Source organism: Salarias fasciatus, chromosome 13 (assembly GCF_902148845.1).
Source record: "Salarias fasciatus chromosome 13, fSalaFa1.1, whole genome shotgun sequence".
NCBI lineage: Eukaryota > Metazoa > Chordata > Actinopteri > Blenniiformes > Blenniidae > Salarias > Salarias fasciatus.
This window is the reverse complement of record NC_043757.1, coordinates 9,294,101-9,308,550: the sequence shown is the minus strand read 5'-3', so window position 1 is coordinate 9,308,550 and position 14,450 is coordinate 9,294,101. Positions and strand designations below refer to the sequence as shown.

General features: G+C 45.9%; 1 protein-coding gene across 1 annotated transcript in view; it reads right to left on the bottom strand.

The window, feature by feature from the left end:
- Positions 1-14,450, bottom strand: part of ttc7a (tetratricopeptide repeat domain 7A) — a 57,605-nt gene that overhangs the window by 13,453 nt on the left and 29,702 nt on the right. Inside the window, exons 16-19 of the mRNA XM_030107232.1 lie at positions 9,223-9,339; positions 8,791-8,903; positions 8,324-8,458; positions 3,027-3,229 (exon numbers count right to left, since the gene is read on the bottom strand). Of these exons, the coding sequence (XP_029963092.1) occupies positions 3,027-3,229; positions 8,324-8,458; positions 8,791-8,903; positions 9,223-9,339 (568 nt within the window). The remainder of the gene's footprint in view (positions 1-3,026; positions 3,230-8,323; positions 8,459-8,790; positions 8,904-9,222; positions 9,340-14,450) is intronic.

Sequence of the window (14,450 nt, the reverse complement as noted above, 5' to 3'; positions counted from 1 at the left end):
AAAGCAAATCTTTTGAGTGCTGCTTTTTTTTTCATTTGTTGACAATGGATTTCCATTTGTTAGTTGTTTATTTTTTTTCTGTGAAAAGTGAGGTTCAGTCCAAACATCTCGGCACATGACGAAGCTATAATGAGATAACTGTGACGATGGTGTGACAGTCCTGATGCTGACGGTGCAACGCTGTCAGAGCTACCGCCAACGTGGCAGCTGTGCTGCGGCGAAGCTGGACATTAGCATCACCCCGGTCCCCAGAGGAACAACTAATGGACATTTCCACTGACTTTTTCCATCATTAAAAAAAAGGGATTTAGGGGCCTTTATGAGTGAAGTTTGCATGTTCTCCCTGGCTGTCTCTTGGTATTCTCGGTTTCTACGCAGTAGAATTGTTTTTTTGTGCCGCTGATTTACCAAGATCCTAAGTGAAAGCTGCCAGTTTGTAATGCTGAGGTGAACAGATTACGCTTTTAAGTGATCAATTAAGAAGAACACTATGAGTGATATATCCTCAGCTATTCAAATGAGTGTTTGAATACACGTTGAATAGCACTTTGAGATTTGATTTTAAATGTAAAGTGCGCTACAAATAAAATCTATTATTATTATTATTACGTACAAGAACAATCTCATGGAAAATATGTTGTTTTAAAGATTACATAGAGCACAGACAAATATGGATTTGGACATGTTGGTGGAGCAAATCATCAAACATATTGGAGCATGACAACAAGTAAATCTCAATTTAGAAAAAAATTACATTGTTAAATGATCTGTCAGTTAAGTCAAACATAAAGAACGGGTATGACGTATCTTGTAATAGAGTTACAAGTAAAAGTCATGGGGAGCCAGTAGAGGAATAAATGACACAAATGTCAAACACTGATTATTTTAAAAACAAATTTCTTAAGAGGAGGGGAAACAACTTAACTCTGAGACCCAAGTAGAGATATCAGTGATACTATTGGGCTTCATATGCATAAACTATGTAGATCGTGTCCATTTGGGGGAAAAAAATGTAGATAGATTAGTCATTGTGCTGGTATTAGGAGAACAACTTTGGCTTGACCTTTCAGTCTGAACGCTGTCAGTTTCAAGAGTTCTTGTGACTTTTATCTCAATCAGGAACCTAAAATGTAAAGCTGTTTCAATAAAAAGCTGTAATACTACACAGAATGTCTTTCCTTCTTTGAGAGTCAGAAAGACACTACTCTCAAAGAAGTATGCCTGCCATTTTTTTATTAGGTTTGCTTCCAGAAGAGGAAAGCAACCTGTATTGTATGTATAGTATTGCTGCCTTGTATTATCAGCAGCTGAACTCTATCTAGTCTCATCAGATGAGACATCAAACACACACGTATTGAAGGGACTTTAATAATGTGTTCTCAGACAGCCACTACACTTTCACCAACGCAGAGCACACTTGAGTACTTGTGGCCGAGCCTTTGTATCCCAGAGGGCTTTGTTCAGGTCCACCAGCCGTTCACCTGGTTCAGCCTAATGAGGTATCGATTAGTTATTGATGAAGCATGCCAGACTGCACAAAAGCTGTGGTGAAGAATTACAGATATTTCATCCGATACTGATTGTGGAATGTTTCCAAAGCAAAGACATTATCGTTATGGTTTATTCATGACGGTAGTTTGTGTTACTCAGTGTTTGATAATAGAGAAAATGCAACGTTAACAGAAGAATCAAAAGAAGAATTTTGTTTTTGCTGAACTCCAAATGTATCTAAACACAGATACCCAGTGACATTCAGTGAGAGCATGATCACTCAAGTTTCACCCCACTGTAGCCACATGAACCTGAATGCATAAAACTATCAATTGTCATGTTTGTCTTATTGAATATGGAATATCAGACATGTATCAGATTATAGAACACACTGGGAGGAGGTTATGAGAATAGCTTAACACAACATGACATCAACAACCTATGATTTACAACAGCTGACAAAGTTTTAAGATGTCTGTGTCTCATTTGAGTAGAAGGTGAGGCATTTTCCCAGCTGGCTCGCCACGACTTTTCTAAGCAGATTTTGGCAACAATCTTTTGTTGCTGTATCTCAAACTTTGACTTTATTCCTGTGGCGGTGGCACGTGGCCAAGCTCATATGCAGGGCAGAGGGAGAGGTGGCTATCGGGGGAGCTGCTGGGGAGAGCTAATCAGAGATTGGAGTCACCTGCGGGTGATTATTGGCGCTCCCCCTCCCTCTCCAAGGCGAGCTCAGCCATCTCTCTGTTTGCCCTGCAGCCGAGCTTGGCCACGCCCCCCCCCACCACAGTGACCAATCATCATTCACTGAAAAGCTAAAGAGAGTGCAAAAGCGAAGACTGAGTATTTTATAGCCAGTAGTGCTAAAGTGAATAGTATATATTACTACTTCAGGTAGAAGCGGTCTGATTTATTTGACCTAACTCATGATCTGTCAGCGGCTGCAACACGATGTCCTGGTCTCACAGTCTTACCTTACAGTAAAAACAGTTCAAAGCCTGGAATCCTTTGTGTGCCCCCAAGTTTACGTGTTCTTTCTGAGGAAGCATAGTCTTCATACTAAAACAAGACTGTGTACTCAATCTTCTCTGTGCGTGTCACTGCTGGGTCACTGAGTTCGTGTATCACTTGTGTAGGTTGTGAATGCTAAAGACAGCTGAAAACATTCAATTTCACAGCAATTTAATGGACTTAGGAGACAGGTTTGCGTTTGCCTGCACCGCTGCAGCATGAGAGCTCGTATACATGACTGAGCACTCTGACTTGATTCTGCGCCTCTTGCATAACATACGGTTTAATGTAATTTGGCGAACACAAGTGAGGCACCGCAAATGTCTGCACGAGTGTGTGTTCACTTGCATGCCAGAGTGCATACATGCACATGTTCAGCCCGCCTCTTGCGTCAGTCGTAATTTAATAGACTCAAGTCAAGCACTTAAAATGCGTTAGTGTATCCATGCACGCTGTGCTCGTGTGCGCGTGTGTGTGTTAAGTAAATCCAAACTCAATTTTACGAGCCCCTCGCCGTCTCTCACCATGTGCACCAGTATTCGCTCTCCGGTGGGATGGATGGCCAGGGCCTCGTCATACAGGCCCTTGGCTTCGTCCAGTTGGCCCCGGAGCTCGGCCAGGCGGCCCCGCTGCAGCAGAACAGAGTGGGAGTTGGGGAAGATGGCGCTGGCCTCGGCGATGCAAAACTGTGCCTCCTTCAGCCGGCCGTCTGCCATGAACAGCTCGCCTGCAATGGAAGGAGGACGGAAAGCGTTAGGAGTGGAGAGGGTGGACAGGAGGTCAAATACAGGAGAGAAACACTGGGAGGTGCAGAATACGGCAACATAAAGGAGGTAGGAAGCATAAAGAAAGAAGTGAAGTAGGAATGAGAGGAGAGTGTGAGAGTTCAAGGAAGGCATAAAGGACGGAGTGAAGAAAAGACCTTGCATCAACAGTAACTATTATTACCTTTGACATGATACTCTGAGTTCCTATTGAAACATTTAGCGTCCTTTTTTAGCCAGTATTGCACATTGCCGATGATTAATAGTTAGTATTATGGATCAATCTGTATAAGTCTATGATTCTGACTTTTACTTTCACCAGTTTCCTTCTAGTTTTAACCACCAGACCACCTCGAACAGCCTCCTCTTGATGACTTTCTCACTTTTTACTCTCCATCACCTGGTTTTCTCCGCTGAAGCCACTGATCACCAGTTATTCGAACATATGGATAAGATCCTGATTAGCTTTCTACAATTACTTATCAACAACCAACGGACACTGGTTATAACTTTTCATTTGTTTCATTTTAACAATTATTCAAAGCTGTCGCCTTCAAAGTAATCCGCGCTGGTTTGAATACACCGTTGCATCCGTGTTTTCCAGCTTTCAAAGGCGTTTGAAAACTCGTGCGTATTGATCCCGTTCGGTGCGTCTTTCGTTTTTTGTTTAACCTCCTCGACATCCTCAAATCTCCGCCCCTTCAGCTCTTTTTTCATTCTTGGGAAGAGAAAAAAAATCACACGGTGCTAAGTCTGGCGAATAGGGCGGATGAGGCAGCAGGGTCATCCCGTTTTTCGCCAGGAACTGCATTACGCGCAGGGCCCGGTGCGCCGGTGCGTCATCGTGGTGCTGCCACCACTCACCATTCCGCCAAAGCTCCGGACGCTTCTGCCTCACTGCTTCTCGGAGCCGCCTCAGGACTTGGGTGTAGTGGTCCTGGTTAACAGACTGCCCAGGCGGCACAAACTCGCTGTGGACAACCCCTTTCGCATCGAAAAAGCCGATCAGTATGGTTTTTACCGCTGACTGGCGCGCTTTTTTCGGCCGAGGGGAGTCCGGGTGTCGCCACTGGCTCGACTGCTTCTTCGTCTCGGGATCGTAGGCGTGACGCCAGGTCTCATCCGCCGTGATGACTTTGCCCAGCAGCCCAGGATCCTCTTCAGTGTGCTGGAGGATTTCCCGGCACACGTCCACGCGGGTCGCCTTCTGCTCTGGAGTGAGGACGCGCGGAACCATCTTCGCTGCGACCCGCCGAAAGCCCAAATCCTGGGACAGGATCTCCTAACAGGAACTCCATGGAACGACCGTCAAGGTGGACACCTCCTTGATCGTCCTTCACCTGTCAGCCAAGACCACGGCTTCCACCTCGCGGATCTTTTCCTGCATTGGTGAGGATGCAGGTCGTTCGGAGCGGGGCTGGTCTTCAACGGACATTTCGGCCCTTTAAAAGCGCCCATACCACTCGAAAACCTGCGTTCTCCCCAGGGCACCATCTTTATACGCCTCCTGGACCATGGTGAGTGTTTCTGATGCTGTTTTTCACAGCAGAAAACAAAATCTTATGCTTGCGCGCTGATCACATTTAGTGATGTGTTCTGCCATTTTGTGCTTTTCCGAAGAAGCGGGTCCTGCTGTGTTGACGTCGGCGCTGTTTGTGCTTTCCCTGTGTAACTTTGTGAGACGATAATTTGCAGAGATCTGCACAAGAACATGCTGTAGCGAGATTGAACAACCAAAACTCTGAAATCACTCTTGTTTTAATTTTATAAACACAGTCCGTTTTTTTTCCGGTACCCCCTCGTATTTAAATCGAGGTGTATGTTCGAGTCATTATCACTCTGTTTCGGCTTTTAAGTTCATATTAAATGGAGTATCTGAGTCCATATAAATGTAGCTTCTGATAATAGATACACTTGTGAGTTTGGCAGGAAGAGGCTCAATGTAAACTGCAAAACGCTGAAATGCTTCACTTGAACATACACACACATACACACACAGAGACAGCACAAAAGAGAGAGTGAGGGAAATGTAGTGCCTGGGAAGTCCTGAAACTATTGCCTAAATATGGCCATCACATTGTGGAGCCGCCTGCCTCCTTTCTGATGCTGCTGGGAGGATGAGGACAAACCCCAGACACACTCGCAGACTTTGATTCACGCCCACAAGCATTTTATGTACCAATGAAACCTCGAGCGCGGGGCTGGCCGGAGGGGCGTGTCCCCCTCCCTCGGGCTGCGGAGCGCCAATGTCCGCACAGCGAGGAGCTGCCAGTCAGTCAGTCCTGTGAGTGGAAGTCGGGTCAACACCCGGGGAGATCCTGCGAATCACCCCAGACTGCACCCTGTGTGTGTCTGTTACAGAGAAAGACGGAGTGAACCGTGTTGAGCAAATACACTGAAAGCGCCGTCTGCTCCTGAGCACGGCGAGCCCATGTGTGTGTTTGGTAGCGGCTGTTTTGTTTGTTTACCTGTGTCTCATGGATGCACAGATGGGAAACACTTAGTGCACGCATGCTACCTCTGCGAGATAAAAAAAAAAAAAAAAAAAAAAAAGGAAAAAAAAAACCCAGCCTGTGGGTTTGTTTTTATGGCTTTATTTCGGGGAAAAAAGGATTCAGTGAACGGTTATGTAAGGCCTTTTATTCCCATTGCTCACCTGAACACTCAGAAATCAGATCCATGCTTGTCTGCCGGAAGATTATTTCGATATCTACAGGTGTGTTTTATGCATCACACACTGCAACATGCATGAATTTTAAAAAAACCCTCTGGAGGTGCCTATTTTTTTAACCCTTTGTGGGTCGATTAGGATGTGAGCTTGTCGAAGGGAAGTGACAGAGGAGAAGAGGAATGCTGGGAGGGGCGGGACCAAGTCCCGGCCGGCCTTGAGTATAGCAGGACACGCCCTCGGGCTCACACACACACACACACACACACACACACACACACACACACACACACACACACACACACAGACATACACAAGCTTGGCCAGGCTGTTCTATTTTGCCTGTTCTCAGCAGAAAAATAGCACAGTTCAGAGGTCAGACATGGAAGGAGGCATGAGACCTTTGGTCCATCCTCCCAGCCCTGCGATGTAATGCAGAACACTGGTATGTCGGCTGCATCACTGCTCTCATTGTGTGGAGTCCCACTGTCAGGCTTCAGCCTCTCCGGCCGGATGGATGGATGGATGGATGGATGGATGGATGGATAGATGGATGGATAGATGGATGGATGAGTGCTGCCTGTGCAGAGCAGCTCGTCACCTTCATTTTTCACAGAATGCTTTGCTCTCTGCGAGCTTCCACAGGCGGAGTGGAAGGCTGAAGGCGAGCAGGTAATAACGGTATGCATCACTGGAAACGTGTCCCTAATAGAGAGGTGGCCACATGTATGAAGGAGCACAGCACTTTCCTGCACAGAGCATGCAGAGCGCAGTAGGGATGACATGACTCCGGTGGAGTTCAGACTTGATTCGTTCTACTGGAGGAAGCTGGAGGCCGGATCAGCATGGTTCAGGAAGAAAAAACAATGTTGAGTCAAAGTAACATGTCTGTTTTTCTCTAGAAGAGGCCTGCGCAGCCTACAAAGCTTCCATCTTGAAGAAAAGACGTTTTCAAGCCATTGATGAAGAAGAATTAAAGATGAATATTGGCTTCTTTGCCTTCTTGTTCTTTGTCTTCTTGCTTTTAACTCCATTTCATCCAGACTCAGGTCACAGCAGGTGTTGAGCTCATTCAAGCCAACAGGAAATCCAAAACTTTGACAAAACGAAGTTGAATGTTTGAACAAAGCGCTGATGTTCTTTTTCCAAATCTGGGGAATGCTTAATCTGCTTGCCAGCTGGCGTAAGTGGAGCATCAATGATGTTCAGGATGTGCACAATAGAGACCCAACAGCTACTCCCTCTCTGGGTGAGTCTTTGGGGGATCGTGAGGATGCATAAATTGTACATCTTGTTCCTCAAATGCCACACATACAGAATATTCCCCAGGAACTGTATCTGCAGACATGCTCCTCGTTTCAGATCCGTCCGTAAGCAGTACATGACCAAAAGTGGCGGAAAAGTAACACTTGTGCAAGAGGAGGAAGAAGACTCAACATGCCGAGCATCTGTTCACCTCACATGGAATGAGGCTTTTATGAGAAATCACTGTTTCTTTTTTTTTTCAACTCGCAAGGTTAGGTGTGAAAAGATATTATTTACTTGAAATGACTTTGTCAGAGCAGTACTTGGCATTTCAGCCCAACTGAAATCAGTATTCAAAGTGTATTTTTGTGACTGCAGTGGTTAAAAAAAAAGTATGTCACATTTATTTCCAGCATATAAACAATGTCCCACTCCCTGGAGAGACCGAAATTCAGTCGAGCAGGTCAGCAAGCTGGGAAAGTAAGAGTCAACGAGGCCCCACTGCTCTCATAATAACATCTGCACGCAAGAACTCTTTCATCAAAATATGTGCCAGAAGAAATTCTGTTTATGCAGGTTTGACCTGATTTTTTTTTCTGTCTTCGGGATCCGTAGTGAAGCCATAACTCCTGACATACATTTAATCCTCAGACTTAAATATGTGTGGTTTTGCAGAATAGACGCCTGAGGTGCACCTCAGTCCAACCGCTGGATGTAATGGAGACAATGGCGGGTGAAAACACTGCAGCACGGACACACTGGAAAACACTCGCTTCAGCTTCTGGAGTATTCGGGAAGACAATGGAGTAAATGACAATGAAATGCAGCTGAGTACAGCTGTTTTCATGAATGCAAGAACAAATCAAGAGTGACTGATTGATTGAGTGATTGATTGAATGATTCTGGCACTATTCAGTTAAATCCAGCAGCGTTTCACACACAGCAGCTTCTCAGGTCTCATTCAGTGGAGGGCATCCAGGAAATGAAGAAGGATTCAGGAATAAACAAAAAACAAGTTCATGACATTTCACAGACCAAAAGATCGCTCTGAAGGTCAAAATGGCAACAAAAGGAAACTATCAGGTCAGGATCTTCCGGCATTTTTCAAAAACATGGCTACACGGTTCAGGAGTTGCCGTCTCACCAGCCTGAAGCCAGATGCGTTCCAGGGTGTTCCAGATGTAGGTGGGTCCTTGGCGACGCGTGGAGCTGATGTCCGACACCTCGGAGAGCGCCGCCTCCAGACGGGAAACCGCGACCGAGGACGGAGATTGGGAACCTGAAGCGGAGAGACAACAGTTTGTGCTGGAGGCACTGCTGGACCCTTCTGACGGTGATTCATCTCCAGAACACAGCGAGTTTCCTCAAGTTCAGAGCTGAGACACATCATTTATAATTAAACAGAAAATCTGCTCCACAGAACTTGGCTCCAGACAGGTAAACAGGCTTTTAATTCAGACGAGGCCAAATGACGGGGGGGTCAGACCGTCCTGCAAACTCACCTTTCTCACCGGTATTTACCCAACGCCACACACAGACGTGTTTAACTCCCAGCAATCAATTCAGCCCATTCAAGTCCAAATATGCACAGTGACAGCAGAGAGGGCGGACCTGTGGAGGCGTCCTGGAAGTCTGGCAGGGTGAGGTGGATGGAGGGCTTCCTGGTTCCGGGGCTGACCTCCGCTCTCTCCGCCATCGGTATACTGCTGCTGTCGTCCGTCTCGCTGAAACACAGAGATCATGAACATTGAGCAAGTACTGGATTCATTGAGAATCTTAAACCTGTAAGATTTCACTAAAGCAACATTTTGCTGGACTTTGCGAAAAATGCTCCTTCCTTTAGATTCTTTTGAATCCTCAGTGTAGCTGAGTGAAAAGCTCTTCTGGATGCTGATAGCACATATTCAGAGTGTTTGTAAGAAGTGAAAAAAACATCAGGGAGAACGTCCGAGCTAATTATTATGCACACGTCATGCAAAATCAATACTGCAGCAGAAAGAAAGCAAACATGCAGTGAGGCTGTACACACATGCACGATCTCACCTGGAGCGGCTGACGTCGTAGCGGATTTGCCAGCGTTGCAGCATATCCTCGCAGGTCTGCAGGGCTGCGGTGGGGCCGAACAGAGCCTCTTCCAGCTTCACTTTGGTAAACAGCAAGCTGACCCAGGAAACAAAACAAAACACTTGATTTGACTTGAAAAAAAATCACTTGATTTTAGTGGTTACATTAACTGATGAGGCAATAATGCTGGTGCCAAATTACAAACAACAATTGGTTGCTTGAAATTTTGCACCATCATCATTAACTGGCGTGTTAGCAGGCCCAACACTAAGAGTATGATGGACTAAGAACTTGTATAAAGCGAGCTAAACTGCAATGCTCAGGCAAATAGATCCTGCTTTTGGTTTGTGTTTCCAGTCGACTGCATCAGATATGACCTTTAAACAAATGATCAAAGTAATTTAGGGAGCTAAAACCAAACGGTATGCCAACACGGATGCAGGTCTGCAGGTGAAGCGGGTCTCGGAATGCCTTGTGGATGAGGGACCAGACACTACTGCTGCCGTCGACTTTCACATGGAGAGTGCTTCAAACCCATCAGCATCTCACAGAGAGAACACACAAATCGATGGAAACAGACAGAGGGAGAAGATAGTCATCAACAACAAGCCTGGAGAGTGTATGTGCATATGTGCATGCGTGTGTGTGTGTGTGTGTGTGTGCATTGTGGTGTGTGGAGAGGCTGATGAGTAGAGGCAGCAGAGTGTTTCCGCTCGGCCCTTTTAGTTGAAGACAACTGGTTAAGTGATGTGGGAGTCTCTGATGTGGATGCAACTGTGTGCGCATGCATGTGTGTGTGTGTACGTGTGTGTGTGTGTGTGTGTGTGTGTGTGTGTGTGTGTGTGTGTGTGTGTGTGTGGTAATTGCCAGAAGGGGCTCTCAGAGGATGCAGTCTGTCATGGGCATCACTCATCCATGAGTGTGAGGAGAAAGAGAGAGGGAGAGAGGGAGAGAGAGAGAGAGAGAGAGAGAGCACACCCGCCTGCCAAGCTGTCCACTGATGCTCAAGACTCCTCCAATTATTCTGTGCTCTCCTGTCAGAGGGCGGTGGAGGTGGAGGTGGTGGACGAGGAGGAGGAGGAGGAGGAGGTGGTCAGGGCAGAGGGAAAGAGGAAGGGCGAAGCGGTGGATGGGGGGGGGGGGGGGGGGGGGGGGGGGGCGGAGATCGATAGCCGAGCGAGACGAGCCGGTGTCGGGGGAGAAAACTCCTGTTGAAATGCGCCTCGTTGCCGACTCACGGGTCGCTGGACAATTGAAGAGAGAGGGTGTGAAGGGAAAAAAAGAAGGAGTGATATGAGAGGAAAAAAAGTGTTTGTGGGAGGGAGGGGGGGGCCAGATTTACGGATGTGCAGATGACAAGCGCCGCCCAGGGACGCCGTGTTAAGGATGCGCCTGCCAGTAGAAGAGCGAGTGTGTATCTCCAGGCTCCCATTACCACTGTGACAAAGAGCTGAGGAGCGTTGTGATGGTGTAAATCTATCTGAGTGATGAAACAGAACAAACTGGGTGGAAAACAAATGAGATTTCCTGAGTGACCTGAACGCACCACAGTCAAAAACCTCAAATGAGTTGATTTATTTCACTGTGACAAACACTGTCACTCACAAATACTGTAGTTTCCATTAATTCTGTTTTTTTTTTTTAACATCCTGTGTAAAGCCTCAAGTATTCCCTACTGCACAGTATTCATCATCATGGCAATATCAATGATTCACAGATTTTGCGTTTCATTTAAAGTTTAGAGCAACACATAAATGGCACAGTTTTAATGAATTATTGCAATAAATTGAACTTTCATTTTTGAAATTCTGTCCTTTTGAATTCAGGGGCAAGAATGTAGAGTGAGTTTAAACTAAATTCATTGGAGTTCAGTCAATTTTTTTTATTAAATGTACATTGTGGTTGTTGATATAATACAAATAAGTTTGTAATATATTGTGCAGCCTGCATAAAAATATGATAAAAACTGACTGATTTACAGTAAACTAGTACATTTTCTGGATACCAAGTTACACTTTTTTTTACTCATTTGGTGGGTCATGTTTTGAGAAACTCTATTTCTATCAACCAGCCAGGGTTGCATTCATACAGTGAAGAGTAGTGTGTTAAATAATAATAAAATTAATAAATTAACACAAATTAATCACAACTACATTTTTATTTTTAACTACAATTTTAATGTCTGTGTAGTGTGATGACAGTGACCTTTGACCTATGCAACCATTTCATGAGAAGACTCTGTGCGAACGTTGGTCAGCAATATGAAGACATTCTATCAATGCCTTGCTGAGGAAAGTGTGGTCATGACAAACAGGACAGGAGACAAAAATAATGAAGTATTTTATCTCTGAGCGATGCAATGGACTCAGATCTGAGTGAATTCATGAAAGAAGCTCCAGATAATCACCGGACAAGACCGGGATGGTCGATTCTATTCCGATCAATGATTTAATTGTGAGCTACGCACAGGAAACCCCAAATCATGACGCTTGTGTCCAACACTGACTGTTGAAAGTTCTCAGTTCAGTTTAACAGGTTTACCATCATTATCTTCTTCAGCCTGTTTCATTTCTCATTCGATTCTAAAAAGTATAAATCAATCGGACTACATCGTTTGGTGGGTCTGAAGGACCGTGTTCTGGTTGCCTAGCAACTGTTTTTTTTTTTTTTTTTTTTTTACACTGAAATAGACTCGAAAATGTCAACACATTTCTGGAGGTGCATGAGCAGAGAGGGAAATCCATCCCTGACTGTACAGGGTCTGGATCTGCATGGCTGAGCTGGAGGAAGCTTTGCGGAACAGGTCCGGTCATGTCTGATCTCCATCCTGCCTCCATGATTTACCCAGATCCCGCATGAAGCCTGCTGAATTGCATACGCACAAATAGATTTCATCAAACAGGAGTATTTATATTTCTTAATTTGCATACATGAGATATTATTTACATGACAAGAATCTGCTGGAAAATCCCCACAAACACAAGAATAAATGTTCTGGCCTGTTCTATAGCTAACGCTAACGTTAGGTAGGACAGGCCATCAACAGCTGCAAAATGCATATTGTGCAGACACGTGTTCCAGCTGATCTGCTAACGGGACGTCTAAATCTGACACGGGCGCAAAAATAAACTAGAGAATGAGCTCATTTCACTTCATGAATATGGAATAATTTGTGCGTGTCAGATCATCCAAACTACTGGGAGGAGTTCATGCTAATAGAGTTTTGTAAAAATGTGTCATTCCGTTTACCCAATGTTTTTCTGAAAATGTTTAGAAACCAGCAGATCTGTCTGTCAAAGCGCAGCCTTCACTCTGAGGCCATCTCCACTCTTTCTACTCCATCTTCATGTCAATACACAATGTCATTTTTAATGTCTGTTTACACGCCAACGGTGCTCAGAGCCACTTTTTGGGAATGACTCCCTAGGTGGAACTTTTCAAAAACGCTCAGATTCCAGCCTCAGTCGGTTGACAATAACAGCAACGTTTGCCTCCAGAGTGGCATGACTCCCAGTCATGGGTAGTCCCAGCATGCACGGCGGTGTGATGTCACCCTTTCTACTTCGATTTGTACTCATGACAAACATCAGCAAACTGAAATCTGAATCCGTTTGTCTGAAACATTACATATTTTATGCATGAGCTGAATAAATTCGGCCCTTAGAGTCCATCCTGTGTCTTTATAATTTCACTTTTAGCCACGGATCAGCTTGAGAAGAAATGCTGAGGAGGGAGAACACGCAAACTCAGCATGGACACTGACCTTCCAATCGCATAACCCAAACATCCTTCTGCTTTGCTCCTTACAAAATAAAAGCGCTGCGCATGTCAAAACGAGCAACGTCACACAGATTTATGACACCAAAGAATCCATTAGACCCATGCCGCCTTGCTATCCGGCGCTCCATCACAGTCAGTGTTTTACCTCGCCACTCCAGAAAAAACCAAAGATTTGGTGGATATTACAGCACATCAGATGATGGTGTCTGTCATTTCCCGGCCTCCCGGGAGCGGGCCCAGTGTGTGCGGCGCTGCGAGGATGAGGAGGGACGCGTCGAGCAGGGTAAACGCTCGGCGGTGGCCCGGCGAAGAGCGGCAGAGTAAACTCCGAGTAAAAATAGCTAATAATGTTCCCTTGAAAAAAGTGGTACATCTACAGTATTACTCATTCTGCACTCCCACAGATCAGAGTGTGTATTCTCTGCAGGCGTGCGAGCAAGCACACACACACACACACACACACACACACACACACACACACACACACACACACACACACACACACACACACACACACATACACACACACAAACGCATCTCCCAGTCAAGTGTGTGTGCATGTGCACGCACTCTCTTTATACATGTATGTATTTGAAGCACATGCAGAGAGATGAATGCATCCAGTGCATTGTGTAGCAGAGCGAACAGCAAGGCATGCATGCATGTGCAAGCTGGCACACACACACATACACACACACGCGCGCACACACACACACACACACACACACACACACACACACACACACACACACACACACACACACACACACACGCTGCAGCATCCCGTTAGATGCATGCGGAATCAAAGGCTGGGATTAATCATTCTCTTTAGTACAAACTGCAAGACCACAATCACTGTGTCTCTTTTACACACACACACACACCCCCCTCCTCCCTCCCTCCCCCCTCCCCCCCTCCCCTCCCCCGCCAGCTCGCTCAATCTGGCCGAATCCCTTCTCACATTGAAATGCAAGCCTGTTTATTGGGTGATTAAAATTTCAAAGAGATGGAGATGGAGAGATGGAAAAGGGTGGAAGGAAGGATGAGAGCGAGAGGCGAGTGAAGGAAGAGAGGGGTCAGAGGGAAAGATGGAGAGAGAGAGAGCAAGAGAGAGAGAGAGAGAGAGAGGGAGACAGGACGCCGGTGGGGAGAGGATGTGGGAGAGCGAGGAAGGAGGGAGAAATTCGGTATGCTACAGCGAGCTGACAGTTTGCCGCGGTGCAGAGAGGCAGCGGCTAACGAGAATCACACGCGTGCACGCACGCGTGGCGCGCGGCCCCGAACGCGCGGACACGGCGACTGTCGCGGAATGCCCGGTGCGACGCGAGCTTTGATCTCACACATTCAAAGCCAGTGATATTCAATGAGGTTGTTACAGAGAAAACACCTCCTTTCACTACACCTCTCTCTCTCTCTCTCTCGCTCTC